Raw genomic sequence first — 18686 nt, forward strand, 5'->3', positions numbered from 1 at the left:
AGAGAAGTTTTATGGGCACAGTCTGCCAACAGGCTGATGTTCTGCTTCTGCATAAGCATACTCCAAGCAGCATCAAAAGGCCACTCATGAGGTAGCAGAGAGCAACACAATGCTCTAAAATGGAAGTGAAAAATTTGAAGTGCAAAATGTAACTGGGAAGAGCACTAATTTGAAAGAGCAGCGTATTCTGCACACAGCTAACATCTCCTGATGTCATCAGTTTTGTTTGGGGGCTGAGAAGTGAGACATCCTGCAGCAAGATCAGTGGGCACACACGAAGCAGGTGGAGCAGAGTTAAGTCCTGCTAGGTACAAGAATGCATTCCAGCTCCTCAACTTCATTGAATTCATCTGAGGTGCTTCACACATTTAAAATCCAGCTTCTCGGGCTATGCTCACGGGTGCATTTTGCAGGCTGAAGCCCCAAGGGAAGCCCTGATTTTTAACTGACTGCAGTCAGCAATGTGATCATCAGGCTTACAGCAACAGTTCACAAGCAAACCTGAGGAGCAGCCAAGTACATTCCCACATCAGCAATGAGAAACCAAAGGCAAGGGCAGGTGAAACCCAGCTCTGATCCCACAAGGCTAAGATCAGCACCCCTGCCACAGAACCAAGAATGTCGAACACATTTGGCACAAACTCCTTCCCCCTGCCCACAAGTGGGCTCATGTGGACATGGCAGTTTTTTTGTTTTCCTCACGCAGATGTGTCCATGGGCAAAACTGCACTTCAAATCTGTATTTACAAAGCAACGTCCTGGAGACATTCAATGTGAGGCTGGACAGGGTTCTGAGCACCTGACCTAGCTGTTCATCACAGCAGAGTTAGGCTAGATGACCTTTAAAGGTCCCTTCCAACTCAAACAATTCCATGATTCTATGATATCACCATAATAGCAGTGAGAAGACTGGGCCCTTGGTATATGACAGTGACAATACAGAGAGATGAGGGTGTTGGGAGCAGGTGTAGAGAAAAAGCACACCAGGGGACCAGTCTGAGATGAATAACTATGCCAAACAGGCAGCAGCAAGTCCAGCTGCCCCAAGACACCCAACCCAGGGCAAATGTGCAAGGCTGAGAGGCTGCCATGAATACAAGCCCAAGGGAAAAGAGGTGGAGGAAGCAAACCCACCTGTGCCAACTGGAGGAGAAAAAGGGCTCCAGCTGGGCCGTTAATGCAGGTCTGCACAAAGGCACAGCCCTAAATCATGCACAACCGAGCCCTGTCCTCCCGCTTGCTCAGCGTGCTGAAAGCTGGCAGGGAGGAGCAGCAGCTCTGAAGCAGGACAGCAGGTCTCACCTGTGGGCAGCAAGGGGGAAGGAGTGAAGCTCTGAGCACATGGGGGACAGGAGGCTGCTCTGCACCATAGTCATGACTGCAGACGAGCAGCCTCCTGTCCCTGCTGAGTGCCTCTTGAACTCCTCCATCACTCATGCGAGAGCACAGCTATTTGCCAGATGGAGCAGAAGGCTTTAAAGCAGGGAAGCAGTGCTATTCTACAGAACAAAACCATTCTGAAATCAAGCAAGCAGCAAACTTGAGATAAGTTTCCAGACTCCACTTGTGCAGGGCAGTTTCTACCTCATTAACTTTCGTTGTTGAACTTTATTGTTGGATTCTGCCAGCAGCCAAAAGTATTCGGTTTCAAAGCATGCATCTTTTGGTTCACACTCATTAGAGCCTCCACTGAAGAGTCTGGGAATGGTCAGTACACCACTGCCATCAATGTAGAAAAGGCTTCTTCCACATTCAAACACAGGAGGAGTCCTTGGACATAGACATTATTAAGAAATCAGAAGGAAGAAAGGTAGTAGTACTCAATTTTTATCAATTAGAAAAAGTCTCACAGACCTCTGCACAGACCTGCTGTGTCTTGGCAACTGTTTGAAAAATCCCAAATCCCTCTCCCAGTGTTAAGAATGCCATAAGGCAGTTCATTTTTCCAGTTCTTGTCCATCCCCTGTCTGTATGGTCACCACCTGCTTGGCTGCTGACCATGTCTTTAGAGAGAAGGATGAGTAGGATGCTGATCTGCCTCTCTGCAACCGCCAGGGACAGCTTGGACCACAAGGTAAGAGTCCTCTTCTCTCTCCTCAGGTTTCTCTAGCCACTCAAACTCAGTGAGTCTGCTGCCAGAGGTCACATTTAGAGCAACAGCTCTGCACCCCTCCAGGCACAGGACAGCTGGGGCAACAAAGCCCTGTCTCATGCTGATCCCAAAGAAAGTGAAGGCACAACTGTTCCCCCCCACTCCAAGGCTAGCTGAGGAGCCTTCTCCCTCCCCCTCCACATTAAGTTTCAACCAGACAGCTTCTTGTAAACCAAACTTTATGGAGCAGCCCCTGGAGAGACCCTGGAAGCTAATTAATGCTCTAATGAAGAGTCTGACGTCTTGTTTGCTCGATGGCTCCCAGGTCAATCAATCTGTCATAGCCCAGCTTGTGAAAAAGCAGCAAGAAGCCCAGCAGCCCAGTGTATGCTCAGTTCTCATCTCACTTCACTCCTCCTCATCCCTCCTCCCACGTTCATTACTGTCAAAAAAAACAGTAGCAAGAGGACAGATTTATAGAGGTGATTGCAGTTTCTCCCTTTGTGCCAGCCTCAGGATTAGTCATGAAAGGGCCAGCGGAGAGATGACGCCAGGAGGGATGAACAGGAAGGGCAGAAGATGGGAAAAAGAAATCAACTTGTGGGCACAAGGTGGCCGTGCATTTATCAGAGGTGAACTGTCTGCATGCAGCTTGCAGTGTGGGGCCAAGAAGGGCTGTGTCAAGCTGTACATGGGGACTGGGAGAGAGTGATCCCTGCAGTGAAGCCAGCCCACCTCTCCAGAGCCAGCTCCTGTGAAGAAGCTGTGATCAGACCCCCAGAGATCTGCCAAATCACCCCACACTCACTGCAGGGGAAAGATAAGTCAGGGAATGCACACAAGGACAATAGCAATTTAATACACCAGTACAAATCTGCTAGAGCCTTCTTGCCAAAAGAATTATACCCAGACGTCCTAGCCTGCTCAGATCACAGCACAGCCCCCCCACCTACTGCGCTGCCAGGGACTGTCTGCTGCCCTTGTCTGTGTCCCACAGACTGCACAAACTCACACTGCTTGCAAGTAGCCTGCCCAGTCTCAGCTGCTCCACCTCTGTAAACTTGGCAGGGAGAACCAAGATCTGCAAAAGAGCCACAAACTAAGCAAGGCTGCTAAGCTCTCAGGTCCTCCCTGTCCCCCGTACACCTCCCGCATCCCTCCTGGGCTCCATAAGGCATTACAGGGCATATGTTCTCCCAGCAACGTGTGAGGAACTGATAAATGCAAACACTTTCACCTGGATTCAAAAGGAACCACTTGTACCGCGTCTTCCTCTAACACCACAGCATCAGGGAGTGCTCCCAATGTCTGACCCCTCCAAGGAAAGGAGTGCCAGGGGCCCTCAAAGGAAGCCCTAACTTCAGGTGCTAAAAGACCCAGGGTCTGCAGAGCAGGATAATGGAAGCCTCTCAAAAGGTTGCAGGTGGGAAGAGATTTCACCCATGCACTTGGGGCTTGCTCCAAGCTCAGCCCACGCTCCTCTTCGTGATCTCCTGCCAGCTTTGGCTGTGGGGAAGCAGCTGGCATGAATTGAACTGACTTATATTGTTCCTTCCCATTTGCTGCAACATGAGCTCACTGAGAAAGAAACAGGCAGCTCACAAGCTGGAAGGAGAGCACTGCCTTGGAAGGACATGAAACAGCTACAGGCAATCTAGCCAATCACCTCTCTAGCCCCAATTCCTTTCCAGACCCCCAGAACCAGCCCATAGAAGTTACAACCCAGCACTCACTCTACGGCAGTGCAACTTGCTCTCCATTGAAAACACATAGAAGCTGCCTGTGGCAGTGTGCCTCTTAGCCTGACACTATGGAAGTCAGCCATGAAAGAGAAATACTGGAGCTTCAGGTATTACTGTTGCTGCTGGTGGGCATTCATCCACCAATGTATCCAACACCAAGCAACAAACACCATGCCCTCTCAATACCTTGTTTTTCTACAAGCTCTGACACGTACAGATCACAACCTCTACAGGGCTTTTCTCCATGCTGCCAGTCCATGTAATAGCTTAATTCCCCAAGGACTGGGAACACCACACCCAAAGGTCAACCCTAGCTCCAGATGTCACACAGGACACTTCTGCCATTCCACCTACAGACCTTCAGTTCAGAGCTGGGCTCTCGCTGCCATTTCTTGCCTTATTCCCTTCCTCCTTCTGAGCTACACACTTTGTTTCTTCCAGGGAAGAAGAAGGTACACAAATGTTTTGAGCTGCATTTCGTCAGTGTTCCTGTTGGCTACCTGATACAGCAGCAGGTGAAATTATGTTGCAGCCATGTTAACGTATGCCAATTCAGAACAGGAGCTGCAACTCCTGCAGTTGCAAACACATACCACCACAAGACTGCCAAGAAGAGATGGCCAAAGTGCTGAAACAGCAAACCAGCACACCAGGAGAAGCTCCAGCACCTAAACCCTTGAGGATGTGGGACTTCACAAAGCAGAGAGATTAATGAAGCAATCGGGAAGCCACTGTTTTACCTTTCTCACCATAACACACTTAAAAGGCAGACATATATTGACTGCCACTTCTGCACCTCAAACCTGTCGAACAGAAAGGTCACTCTGACAAACAGGGAGCTGAGGTTTCAAGAGAAAATCAGAATCCCAACATTAACTTGCAGTCTGGAAAGACATGCTAGCTCAATTTGCTAAAAGATGTCCAGAGATGCCCTCTTCATTGCATATCCCCTAAGAGATCTGTAGTGGAGATAGCTCACTCCAAACTCACTGGTATACGTGTCAAGGTAGGGGCTTAGGGCTAGTGGCAAAGGAAAGAGACTGGGACAACAGTTGTATCAGATTAAGGGGATGGGATTTCTGGGGCCACAGGCTTGGACTGTGACAGCATTCTCAGACACTCAACTCTGTTCAGTCCCAAATGACCCCTTCTGAAAAAGAGACAGCGAGAGGTGCTAAGAACCATGGAGTCACTTGTTCTGTTAACCACTTGATGGTTACAGCACCAGTAAAGGGGAACCGGCTGCCAGAGCATAGTTTAAATGTCCTCCTGGCCACACTGAGCTGTAATACAGAGGTTCTCTTCCTCTCTGTCTCACAAACATACGCATGCACAGAGACATGCCATAAAGAAGCCTATTACTCCAGGGATGATCTCCAGTCACTGCTGTTTCATAGGGAAATATGCTAAAATGATGAACATCAGAAACATGACCTTGAGAGCAGCAAAACGTCTCACAAGGCAGGATAATCAAGACAAATAGAGAAGATTAACCTGGATATGAGGGCGAGAGAAGAGAAAAGGAGGGAGGGGGGTGGGAGGGAGGCAGGAAGAGAGGGAGGAAAGGAGGGAGGGAAGAAAGAAGGTAGAGAACTCATGAGGCAGCAGCATCTCCTGGCTTTCACAAAGACATGCAAAGGATTGGGGAAGGTGGAAGAGTACAAAAAAAGCCACTGAGGGAAGAAAAACAACCCTCAAGCCAGAAGACAAACCATAGGGAGGCATTCCTCTGCACAGGAACACAAGGCCAGGACTGACAGTATTACAAAGACCTAATCCAAGAGTCTCGAAGGTGCAAAAAGCCTCACTTCAAACAGGAACTCCAGCCCTAAGGCTCAGGCAGCAGTAAATCATTCTGCTCAGCAGGGTTCCACAGCTAGCTACCCTGACCTCATGAGGGGCACCACCCACCAAGAAGTCAGCAACAAAGCCTGCAGAAGGTGCCTAACACTACTGGCTGTACAGGTTTTCTCATAGGTTTTTTTGACTGCCTCAGCCAAGCCAGATCCTTGTTGCCTAGATGGTGCACATTCCCCATTGGTGCACACCAAGGACTTGATGACTTCCAGCTGGACAGGGCTCAATTTCTAGCAGAGATGAAAGTCAGGCTCTTTAAACACTAGCTGCTTTTGAAAATATCACCAACAGTGCAAGAGATACAGCCAGTTACTAAGAACTGCAGTACACCCCTTGTGATAGGTGTGCACATACAGGCCCTGGTGCAAGCATCACTCTTCTTTGATCCTGCCCCTCTTCTATGAGAGACCACTCTGATAAACGGAGGAGGCATTCTGAAAGCCATCTTCGTTTCACAGGAACACAGACTTGATTAAGCCTCACCCACCTCATCTCCCAGAAGCAAACCCTGAGAACAACACATGAGGAGCAAAGAAAGTACACAGTTCCCAAAGATGGAGAAAGAGACTCCAACGTATCCACCACCAGAAAGTCCCACCCAAGTCTTTCCCAATGGTCTGACATCAGTTGCAGCCACAGGAGAGGTCCATCTTTTGGACAGACATCCACAGCACTGGCACGTACCCATCCCATGCTGCACCTCCATGCTTCCGCCCTGTGTATTCTCAGCACTTACCTGGCCGTAGGACCCTGATCTCCAACAGGTTGGAGGTCCTGTCTGCTAGCCTAGTCCAGCTGCTGTTGTAGTTCTTCCTCCAAAGCTCAGCCACACACTGGTACTTGCCAGCCTCCGTGTCGCTTGCCCGGCTGATGCTGAGGCGCACGTTGTTGCTAGACTCAGCCTTCTCGATGGCAGTACGTGTCCGGAAGCCCAAGTACCTGTCACCCCACTGGACCCCACCATCACGTGTGAAGGTGACCAGGTCATGAAACTCGCTGCTGCCTGCCGGCTGGAAGCGCCACGTCACTGACACCGGCACCCAGGATGGGTAGTGTGGTTTGATGATGCACTGAAGGTCAAAGGACTCGTTGTAGGTTACCCCGGGGGTGCGGGAAATAGCTGTGACAGCAAAACCAGCCTCTGCAAAAAGAGAGAGAAAAGGGCCTTGAAGCACAAGGCTTGATGTTGCATGAGGAACAAGCATGAGCACTTGTAGATGCCATGATTCACAGCTATCTCCTGCCAAGGGACCCTCCCCCCTTCTTCCCCGCTCCAGGTCCGCAACTGGTCACTGCAGGGGAGAGAAAGGCGGGGGAAAGTGAGAAGAAACAGCTTTCTTCCACACTTTGGAGAAGTTATAACCTGGCAGAGGTTATAGAATCCCAGGATGGCAGCAATTTGAGTGAGAGAAGCTGGTTACTTACTTCTCCACATAGCACGTTTTCCATTCTCTTCCAGATCACTGCCTTACAGCTCTATGGTTCTATGATATATATAGTTATCCTCACACACGTACATCTCCACAAGCCAGTCAACGCATTTTTACTTGTCTGCACCCAGTACTTTGTTGGTTAAGAGGAGTTTCAAACCATCAGCCTATTAATAATTTGAAAATAGCAAAGATAACATATTCCCATTTGACTGGCTTACATTTTGGGTCAGGGAATTTCCACTGCTCATTTGCTGGAGAGAGAAAATACTTTCTGTTCTGATACTTCAGCACAGCCTGTAGATACAGCAGGGACCCTGTTCCCTGCCAGCAGCTTCTCCAAGAAGCGTTCACTTCCTGGAGGGCTGTGCTGGGTGTCCAGGCAGGCTTTGGTATTCCCTCCCTTTCTCTCCTCCCTTGCCCTCTCCTTCCCATCGGCTGAGGACTGAAATCCCTTGCTAGGCACTTGAGAGCCTCTGAAGTCCAAGCACACATAGTCTCACCTGAAAGCACATCTCTTTTCTGGCTGTTGCATCATAACCATAGAGTATCTAGATTTATGGATTTAAATATCACCTGTGCTGGTTCAGCTAAAGAGTTTTTTACCCTGGCAGACTAGCAAGCGATTAGATCTTAACTTGAAATGCGAGTGTCACTAAACCCACTGCATTTTTTTTACTAGCACTTTTTGGTAGCAATAAAACTCTCTTATTCTTTCTTAGCACCTTCCATTTGAGTTACTGAAGACATTTCAAAAGCATTAATCTGAACAAAAATCCTCAGATTCTGCAGTAGCAAAACAGTATTTGGTATTTTCGTCAGTAAACCTTACTGAGCTACTTCAGTTTTGTTAGTTATAGAATGAAGACCTTCTTAGAACTTGGCAGGATGTGCTCAACAGTCAGAAATTTCTCTGAAACAAAGGATGGAGGTAGAGGGACAACCTCCTTCCAATCCCACCTTTTGGAACTGCTGGGAAATTTCCAGCATCTTAAATTTTAGCATGACTAAAAGTGATATATTTTAAAATCTCAACTTCATCTACTCATCGTTTCACCCCCATAATCCTTCCGAAGTTGCAGAATAAAGAGAATAGCCGACACATGGACGTACAGCAGGCCAACTGTCACTGACCCCAAGACAAAGACACAGTCGAAGCCAGCTGAGAACCTGCCTTAAATTCTTCACAAAGTAATGTCCTTAAGTGCTTTTGGATGCTTTACAGCAATGCTTTCTAGCTCTAAACAGAACAGTCTCTGAAAGAAGGTCAAAAGCAAAGGGGAGGAAAGGAGAATAAAAGCAAGATTTTAATCAGAGTATTTTATGACTTTAAAGTCTGGTCTCTCACACATCGTGCCGAAACTTAAGATTAATACTGTAGAGAATAAAAAAAAAAATTAAAATTATATCTTGACTTTTCAACAGCACACCCCAATTGTTTATAGCTCTGGCATTCCGTAAATCAGTGGCCTTGCAGGAACATTCATCAGTTCTTCAGTCTCCTGCAGAACTCTTTGGGAACCGATCCAGGACTTGATACAGCAAGGCCTGAGCGGGACCCAAGTAACACATTCTGTGCAAAATCCCTAACGTCCTACCTACCCCTCCCTTACACTGATGTCGTTTGTGTTTGAAACAGATGAGCTCTTTGGCAGAGCTGAGTTCCAGACTCAACGACTACGGCTTCTAATCTGGCTTGACTTCAAGCAATGGTGCAGTTCTGGGCCAGCTGCTCAGGGCCTCCCAGCAGAGGCAATGAGGACCGGTCCCAATACGTGGCTCCTGTGGGCTTCTGATGCCGCTGGAGATGCTCATGATTTCTGGTGGATGGGCCAACAGATACCTGGTGTTTCCTTCTCCTGGTCTGGGGAGCTGAGCTGAGGTTTGCCCAGGGCACGCAAGGAAGTTTTGATGCACATGGGTCACAGATGGAGAACCACCACCTCACTACCCACAGCCCAGCTCCCTTGCTGGTGGAACGTAGGGCACCATGCCAGTGCAAATCACGGTATGGCCTGTTTGTTTCGTTGGAAGGACAACAGCCACTTTACCTTCCTCAGCCACCCCCTGCTTTGCCCCTGCCACAGCTACCCTTCAGATTTTGCCTTCAAACACCATAGGACACGCAGAAGTTTTGCGCCAATCTATCCAGAAGCTGCAGGTAGTCAGCCAGTGCCTCCATTCCACTGGCAATGGGGGTGGGCCAGGCTCCAAGGGGGCACAGCCCCTCCGCCCCCACACCTCAAGTACTCACCAAGAGCAGTGATGGTCACTGGGGTGCCAGCGTGTCGCTCCCCAGCTATCTGCCACTCCCCATCCAGTGTCCGCATCCACTCGGCCACCCGGCACTCGTAGTGGCCCTCATCTGCCCTGACACTGTTGAAGATCTCCAGGGTGAAGGAGCCAGGCCGGACCTGCTCCATCTGGATGCCGCCATAGCTACTGCGCTCAGCGTATAACGGGCCGGGCTGCAGGGTGCCATCTCGATCCAGGCGCACAATTTCACTTCGCCGGTTCTGCTTGTCCACCAGCTGCCAGATGACGGAGAGGCGGCTTTGGGGTCCCACACTTGAACGCACATTGCAGCCAAAGCGCAGGCTTTCCCCTTCCAAGACACTGCTGGCGTTGTTGATAATCTCCAAGGAGATGCTGGTCTCTGAGGAGAGAAACGCATACACACAGGGGAGATGATACACACTTGCCACTTCTCAGTCTGCAAGAAGGATGCTGCCGGTATTCTACCAGGTGCAGGAAACTGCCCACGCATTTGGGTCCAGGCACGTCTTAAGCTCAAGCGTGACCACATCCAAAACCAGTCTGTGGGCAGCGAGCTGCTCCTGGTGACTTGCACATTCAAAGCAGGTGTTTGCCAAAGCTGGGGAAAATCTCTGCCTATGGCTCAGGAGACATAGCCATGTTTTCTGGGCGCAGGTCCGGGCTGGGGTCTCAGCAAAGCTTGAGGGAATTTGTGTTGCTATAACATGCAGGACATGCAACTGGCTTTGCAAAAAAGAAAAGCTTCCAACTCTCTGGGCTTTTCAGTTGGTGTCAATCTGATCAGCATCTTGCCACGTCCATTTCTGCAACACCTTTTGGGCGAAGCTGTCGCAAGCTCGCGTTGCTACCAATGCTAGAGGTAGCTATCAATGTTTAGCAACATCAAAAACACTGGCATTCTGAGCTTCCCAGAGATGTGAGGCTCTATGGCTAGTGTTTCAGAGATACTGAGTGCTGGTTACTCCTGTTGTCTTCCATTGGAGTTATGGACACTTAGCACCCTTGAAAAATCACATTTGTTCCTAGAGCTGGTGTTGTAAGAAATCTCAGCAATTATACATGCCTGGCTTTGCTGTAAGTACTGTACTTTAGACAATTGTCCAGTGTGAGATTTCTAATTAGAGTAATTTTCAATACCAAACAAATGAGACCAAATATTAGTAAGAGAGAAAATAATGAGAATTTATTTTGGAGAAGTGAGGAGAAAAAAAGCTAGAAGAAAGGGCTGCACTTCTCTATAAGCCTAAGTGAAAAGAGACAAACACTGCACTAAACTTTCTCCCAGAGTCCTTCAGACTGTTTGGTCAACCCCCTGGCCATGGTAACGGACAACACTTGCCTAGTTGGCCACGCCAAGGCTACCTGCATCATAGAGACCCCCCAAGTCAATTGACCTTCTTTTCTTACTCTGCTATATACCTTATTCATCTAATCTGCCTGATAAAGACAAAAGGCACACAAGTGAACCCCTGGCAGGGCTGTTTTCACCAACATTAGCAGATGCAACAGCGACCACGACAGGGCTCCATGCTGAAGAGCAAAGCAGAGCTTGAGGTGAATCCTGGCTTTTCCCACTGCAGGGCAAAACCCCAGTGCCCTGTACAACAACCAAACAACAGCCACTGAACACTCTGCAGAAGCTCAGCAGCAATTCAGATAAAGCAGGGACAAGCCTGCTGTTACACCTGCTGAATGTTTCAGAGCAGCTGGCTCTCTGCAGGGCAACGTGAGGGGAGAGGGGCAAGGAGCAAGTTGCACACACTTTCAGTTCATGGTCGAAACTGCCAGGCAGGGGTGATATGGGGAGCATGTTTCCTCACCTCTGAACCTGAGCAGCACACATCCTTCTTGCTTTACTCTTCCTTAGAAAAATGCCTTACCAATTGGGATTTCAAGCCTCCACAACATGCAAACTCTTACTCTTCCCCTTCCCGCACTGTTGGGCTGGACACACCACAGCCTCACTAGCTGGCTGCCCAGAAGCTCTTGGCAGCGTCCTGGGAGAGGGTGGTGAGGTCCCTACTTACTGAGAGGCAGGACGGTGATGGGGATGTTCTTTGGCCGTTTGCTCTCCTTGTCAATGAAGTCCCCTGTCACAGTCTTCTCCCGCTCAGTCACCCGGCAGTTGTACTTGCCACTGTCCTCAAGGCGGAGGCGGTAGATCTTCAGTACAAAAACATTGTCACTTTCTTTGGCTACCTTGAGCTGGCCCAGAGCCTCACGCTGGGCAAATTCATTGTTCAGCACCGGCACAGCGTTTGGCCCCAGACTGGCGATGAGAGAGCTGTTGAAGGCCCAGGAGATGGAGAAGAAGCGGTCAGGGATGTTCTGTGCCTCCAGGATGCACCGAAACTCCACTGGCTCGCCCACGATGTACATCCGCTTCTCTGTCTCCAGCCTGACGCTGAACTCTTTATCTGGGGAGAAACAGCTCAAGTCAGCTCGGCAAAGCCAACCCAGGGAACCAGCATACCTCATGCAACTTACTGCATTCCTGTGACACATGCATGCACCCACAATATGGAAGGCCAAGAGATTTGCTGCAGCTGTGAGAGGCAGCTTGCTGCTCAGCAGCCAAACTTTGCAAGGCCTCCTCAGCCAAAGCACCTTTGTCCCAGCCCTTCCTCCTGGGAGCAGCTCTGCTGTCAGGCCAGGATCCAATGGCACAGAGGGATGTGCTCTGGAGCCTGGTTCTACTTGTACCCTGCTCACCAGCTCAGCTAGGGCCAAAAGACAGGGCCTTTGGGGGATATCAGAGAGGAAAAAACACTCATGCAGGTTTTTAGATCCTCAGCAGGAACCTGTGCTGCTGTGGAAGGATTTTGACTTGCAAATGGACCTCAGGGAATACAGAAACATTTTATTTTCTGCTCTGTCACTCCTATCTCCTCATTTCCCAAAATTCTCATTGCCTGTGCTAGCACCAAGAGCCCAACGTATATGCTTCAGCTCCCCTTTCAATCCAGATCACTGGCTGCATAAGGCAGTAGGGTATGCCATCAAGCTTCCTTCCTGCCTCATTCTTCCCTGGTTGCTATTTGCTGGCATCCTCCCTGCCCTTCAGCCTGCCAGCTCCTCTCAAGCAAGGTCATGTAGCAGAGGAGGGAGCCTGGGCTGAGGCAGCCATAGACACCTCCGAAGGCCATGCAGAGGACCTGTCAGGATGGCCACGGTGAAGGAGACCCCTTTCCTCACTCCAAAACATGGCTTTGTGCTGCCCTGCACCAGGTGTGGCAGGAAAAAAGTGGAGATTGTGGTAGAAGATGCCACTGGTCCAGGTCTCAGTGGTGCTAAGAGAAGTAGGCCTACCCTGCTTGGGTTACCAACAATGAGGGATCTCAGCAACCCCTCCAGGAGCAGCTGCCACGCATGAGTGTACCCTTTTGCTGGGCATATCTTAGGAGACCACAAATCCCACCATACACTCAAGAGAGAACCGAAGTCTAAGGCAGTGAAATCCCAGACCATGCATGGATTTGCAGGGCTTGCTCCACTTCCACTGTTAAGTGTGACTCAGACCAAGGGGAGCTCTGCAGCTGGCCGTGCAGATTCGTTTGTTTTGCCACTAACAGCAAGCTGAAAGTGAACCTAACAATGCACGGCGCTGTTTTCCACCTCCTCTGCTCTCTCCCACCACCCAGCCAAGCAAGAAAAGAGAAAGGAGACACTGACCAGTTGCTTGCACGTTGACAATGGTGCCCTGAGAACGCTTGCGGGTCATGGCATACCAAGACTTGTCTGGGTCCTGGATCCACTCAGCTGCTTCACAGTAAAACTCGCCTTGGTCTGAGGGGTGGAGGTTGAAGATCGTGAGCTTCGAGGTGGTTTCCCCCACCTTGTCCAAGCGCACGTCCCCTGTGGCGTGCCGTTGGGCGTAGGTGCCCCCGGCCCGCAGGACAAAGTCGCGGCTGAGGGAGATGATCTCCACGGGTGCCTCGCCGCCCCGCTGCCGGTACCAGGAGATGGAGACGTGGCTGTGCTGGGCCGTGCTCTTGGACACCTCACACTTCAGCTCCAGGGAGTCGCGCTCCACTCTGTGCAGCATCTGTGGGACCGCGGTCACTCGTAGCGAGTCGGGGATCACTGCAGGGAAGGAGCAGAGCATTAGCGTGAGGGATGCTGAAACGCTGACCCACAGAAAGGACTACAACCCGGACTCATTAAAGGAAAGGTTTCTTTTTATGCTTGTAATTAATCATGAGCAAAGCCCGTCCTTCCCAAGCTCCTCCTGCCCACATCTTTCAGCCACTCCAATGCCCCCATTTGCCCTTCTCCCTTTAGTCACTGTTTGGCCAAACTAAATGTATTTAGCTTCTTTAATCTTCCCTCATAAAGAAGTCAGAAGATGCAATTCCCCTCTCCTTTGTTTATATCCTTTCACATCTTAATGACCCCCTCAGGCCAAGCAGAAGAGTTTCTGCATTTGGAGGGAACTGAATCCTGCATTCAGAGAAAACTGGCTCCAGTAAGGGCAGCAACTCAATTGCTGGGACACAGACACAGCCAGACACTGACTAACAAAACTGCCAACCAAGCCTCACTTCGATTAACAGGAGAAAAGGGAGAAAATGCCAGGAGCCCAGCCTGTGAGGGCACAAGGTGAACTACTGCTGCTGCAATGGGTCACATAACCAGCAGGACAAGGCACAAAGCACTAACAGGGACGTGGTATGGGACAGAAAGCCCTGTCATGTCTTCTCCATGGCAGTTTCAGAGGTGGGCACATCAGTGCAAGCTGAGGCCAGGAGGTATCCCATCCCAGCTGTGTCACCTTGCTGTGCCTGCATGGCTGCCCTCTGGATGCAGGCAGTGATATCTGGAGAGAAGGGGACACATTCCCAGCAGACAGGCTTTCTTAGAAGGAAGTATTTCCTCGCTGTCTCAGGAAACATCACACAGAAGGAGCAATGCAAGCCTTCCCCTAAAGTCTGCAGACAAGGCAGCACTAGTGAACCTGTCAGTGCCCACAGTTCCACCATGCACCGGGAATATCATTAACACATCTCAGCTCAGTTTCATTGACAACACTGGAAGATCTGACAAAATTGGTTATGTTGCCAAAAGTTGCATCTGCTTCATTCAGGCACTGCTAGAGAAAGCAATCAGTTGCCATGAAGACAACTGCTGGCGTTATTTATGGCAGCAAAATCAAAGGGAAGAAAGAAGCCACAAGATGGAGTAAACAAGAGGGAAATCTTTACTTGCCCTGCCCTGCCCAGCGCATTTGCTTTGACCAAGTGTGCATTTCCCAAGGAATTTACTGCCCCAGCAGTGCAGGGCTGGCAGCCAAACTCACCAGCTTGCTGCGCCTGCATGGAAGACTTCAATTTCTCATTTTGAACCTTTCTGAATAATTTCAAGAGCAGTGCAGCTCCTTTCTCTTAGCCCTCCAGCTATGGACTCCTATAACTTTTCTTAGATTGTTTAAATAAATTAAATCTGATCACCGTCATCTCTCTGGAGTCACTTTCCCACTGGGCTGCTTTATAGGCAGAGCTCCCTCCTACACCTGCCTCCCTACAATGATGGGTGAAAGGAGTGCTCTGCCCACCCTCCTTCCTTTGATTTGAAAGCCCTGCAAATGCAACAAGAGGAAGCCTTTTCCCCATGCAAAGCCCATAGCAGCAGCTGCCCATGGCTCCCATGGTGGGAAGGGAAAAGTGGAGGACTACAGCCACATCTTGCTCGCCATCCCACTCCCCAAGCTGTTTACAGGCTGACGCAGGCACCGTTGTGCCAACTGGATTCCATATTTCCAGGTAATAACCTGGTGGAAGGATTAGCATCTTACACACCAGAACTATTGCAAAATGCATTTCTGGTGGAAAACCAGTGTGTAGCTCTGTCTCTCTGCTCCCCTCTCTCCTGCACCGTGCTTCTCCCAGTGCACAGCCTGGCCCTTAGCCCACCCCTAACTGCTGTTATGAGTCAGCAGGGTAAGAAATACAGCGTTTCCTATTAGCCCTGAGCCACCAGTTGCTGTAGAGGGGGTGATTGCAACCCCCAAGTTTGAAGAGCTGCTGAAATATTAGATGTCAATATTGCCACTAGAGGGTGTCAGGTACCCAGCCAGGGACAGGCCCAGAGCCCTGCTGCCAAGAGGAAGAGGAGGAAGGAGCCCAGCTGTGCTCCCCAAACCCCTCTTCCCAGGTATACCCATGAGCATCCCTCTGCTGCACACACAAGCTGCAGACAAACCCAACTCAAACACATACTTCAATAAGGCACAAGTGAGAAGCACCTGTGAAGAAAGCAGAACTATACGCAGAATAGGAATGAAGGTGTTTGCTTCAGGTTAAAGAACTCGCTTACAATCTCCAGGAGCACAGACCAGAGTTCCCTGGTCTGGACTCCCTACACATCTCAAGCTCTCCAACACACTTTCCTCCAAACCCCAAAACTAGCCCCACTTCCTGAACTTTCCCTCAAAAGGACAAAGAAAACCCAGGTGTCTCCCCTTCCCCAGGTTTGTTCTGGTTTGTTCTTGGCTATCCAAACCTCAATTACCCACAAGGAGTAGGCTGCAAAGCTGTTCTGTGCCAGCCACAAATCAGAGAGCTACTAACATCTCACGTGCTCCCAGGAAAGGCAGTGAACCTGGCTGGGATGCCATCTCCTTGTTAAGCGATGAACAAGGAGCAGCAGGCTGGGAGCCAGAGGCTCAGGCTGGTAACAATCACTCATTTCTATGGCAGCGTTATACTGCAGGCTCCTCAGGAGTAAAGCTACTTAAAGAGGACAGCCAGCACAGCAGGGCTATCTTGAAGGCCAAGCAAAGACCCACCAGCCTCTTCTTCCCTTGAGTTTCATTCTTGCTTTTACCCTCCAAGACACTTTGGAGGCACTGCATGGTGCTACTTTGTGTCCCCAACTGCCCAGTTCCAACCTTCTGGATAGAGCGAAGCTTGCCAAGCCTCAAGTGTGAACTACTTAGGAAGAACAAATATGTGCACTCCCTACTCCCAGGGAGCTGCTTTTGGCTGAGAAATACTGCTCTGGATTTTAACAGGAATTAGTGCAAGAGTTATGTCTCCATCTGCCCTGTGACATCTTGCTGCCCCACAGGGATCCCAGCTCATTGCCACCAGCCCCCTTCCCATCCCTCTGGTTGTGTTTGCAAGAAAAGCTGCTCAAGACAAAGCATGGTGCCAGCACCATCAGTTTGGGGCTGTTCATCCTCTCAGGTCTGGGGAGACCTGAGAGTGGCCTTTCAGTATCTAAGGGGGGGACTGTAAGAAAGAATGAGACAGACTCTTTAGCAGGGTCTGTGGTGATACAACAAGGGGAAATGGTTTCAAATTGACATGGGGGAGATTTAGACTGGATATAAGAAAGACGTTTTTTACAATAAGGGTGATGAGACACAGGAACAGGCTGCCCAGAGAGGTGGTGGATGCCCCAGAGACAGCCAAGGTCAGGCTAGACAGGACTGAGCACCTGATGGAGCTGTAGGTATCCGTGTTCACTGCAGGGTAGTTGGACTGAATGGCCTTTAAGGGTCCCTTCTGCCTCAAATGACAGTGTGATTCTATGATGGTAATACAATTCAGAAAGAACAGGAGCCCACCACCCAAGCTGCCCTGAGGCAGCAGAAGGCACCCCGATTTCCATTCCTTATGGGAACCAAATACCTGCACGTGTGTGCGGCACAGGGAGGGGTGGCGATAAAGCTGAACAGATACCTAGATTAATGATTAGATTAATCCTCTCCAGCCCTCATTCCTAGCAATTAGCTGCACATGCTGCCGATCCATTCCTGCTGCAGCACACCACGCACTTCCTACCTGGAATGCCTCCAGAGGAAGAAAACGTGCTGCTATATGCTGCAAAAAGAATGAAGACCCCCAAATGTCACCTCTGCATGTGGACAAAACCAAGCAGACAGTGCACTGACAATACCTTCCACTCACCTTATTCTCAAATCCCTCCTAGAAATCCCTGGCACCTTCAGCAGAGAGCAAGGGGAGCATGAGAAATGGTCTCCACACAAAACTCGTCCTTTACCTCACCTAGCAGCACGTAGTGATGGGTTCCTGGGTCACAAGGGTCAACAGCCTGCTCAGGGTGGAGATTACTTTTCTCCAGCAAAGCCCAACCTGCACTGTCTTGTCTGAAAAGTGGGGATAAGTAAAGGCAGCTTTGAAGTAAAAGGCAGCTGAAAAAATACTGATTTTTAAAACCCCTTTTAAAAAAGAAGTCATGTACTTGTTAAAATTGGTGAATTCCCTTCAGGATCCTGACAGGGAAGGCAGCATTTGTGCTGGGATACAAAGAAAAGCAGTCAGAACATGTTTGTAATCCCAATGTGAACGTTTAAGACTTGCTTCGAATGAGAAGCCCAATCACAGTCACTTTTACTTACTCCACAACCAAGAAATCCATGGTGAAACACTGCAACTGTCTGCAATTACACCACTGCAGTATTCAGCAAAGAAAGCAGGAAAGCAGCAAACCAGCACACCCACAGCTCCCTAAAAGGGCAGCTTGCTACCAACCCAGCCACAAGCAGAGGCAAATGGGGAACTGAAGAGTTAAGTAAGTGAGATGGCACAGCAGTTGTTTCACACCAGCAGCAATAAATCCCCAGATTACAATAGTAGCCTTGTTTGTACATTAATGACTGGCTGGAGTGATTACAGCGACAGAAATGCTTTTCTCAAAACAGCCAGACAAGTTCAGACAGACAGTGGGAAAGGGCACGGAAGACAAGAAAGTAGAAGAAAGGGGAGAAAAGAATCAGATGGAGGATGTGTGAACTGCAAATGAGCTCGGCTTTCTGACTCAGGGCCTGAACTTCTCCCTTGGTGCTGTGGGGCCTGTTAGTCACACCCATCCTGCCCCATGCTACCCATTATTCATGCTCCTCCTGGTCCTGATGCAGCCATACCCTAGTAGCAGCACGTTCCCTGCCAGCACACCCTATGTGCCACACATTAGGATGCACCAACTTATCCTGGGGAAGCATTCAGCTGCAGCACGCTGAGCCCCAGGTGAATTGGTGGGGACCAGTGCTCCTCTGAGTTGCTGGTGTCCTTTCCCTTGGCTACTCCTGATGAAAGGGTAGTGCCCTGTTCTGCCAAGCCCTGCAGTCCCTCTGCTCTCAGCCAAAGTAGCAATGGGCAGGCTTCTGCCAGCCAGCTGCTTTGGCTCTCCCCACACACCCAGTCCCAAAGCATCTTGGGGAGCATCTGGTTATCAGATAACTGAGGGGAAGAAGCTCAAGTGACTTCATTAAAAGAAAACAGAACGGGGAAGCCAGAAAGGAGTGGTATGTGAAAGGGGGAGGTG

The 18686-nt window shown here is 49.8% G+C and overlaps 1 protein-coding gene across 2 annotated transcripts in view; it reads right to left on the reverse strand.

Moving 5' to 3' along the window:
- The window catches only part of IGSF3 (immunoglobulin superfamily member 3), a 77478-nt gene that overhangs the window by 16667 nt on the left and 42125 nt on the right, over window positions 1–18686 (reverse strand). The window contains exons 3-6 of one of the 2 annotated variants that reach the window (XM_042866763.1): window positions 13071–13481; window positions 11426–11815; window positions 9376–9777; window positions 6428–6832 (exon numbers count right to left, since the gene is read on the reverse strand). In XM_042866763.1, coding sequence (XP_042722697.1) covers window positions 6428–6832; window positions 9376–9777; window positions 11426–11815; window positions 13071–13481 — 1608 coding nt within the window. The remainder of the gene's footprint in view (window positions 1–6427; window positions 6833–9375; window positions 9778–11425; window positions 11816–13070; window positions 13482–18686) is intronic. The other variant, XM_042866764.1, reaches the window with a different exon arrangement.

The sequence above is a fragment of the Lagopus leucura genome, unplaced genomic scaffold, assembly GCF_019238085.1.
Source record: "Lagopus leucura isolate 7727_CA_CO unplaced genomic scaffold, USGS_WTPT01 Super-Scaffold_100001, whole genome shotgun sequence".
Lineage (NCBI taxonomy): Eukaryota > Metazoa > Chordata > Aves > Galliformes > Phasianidae > Lagopus > Lagopus leucura.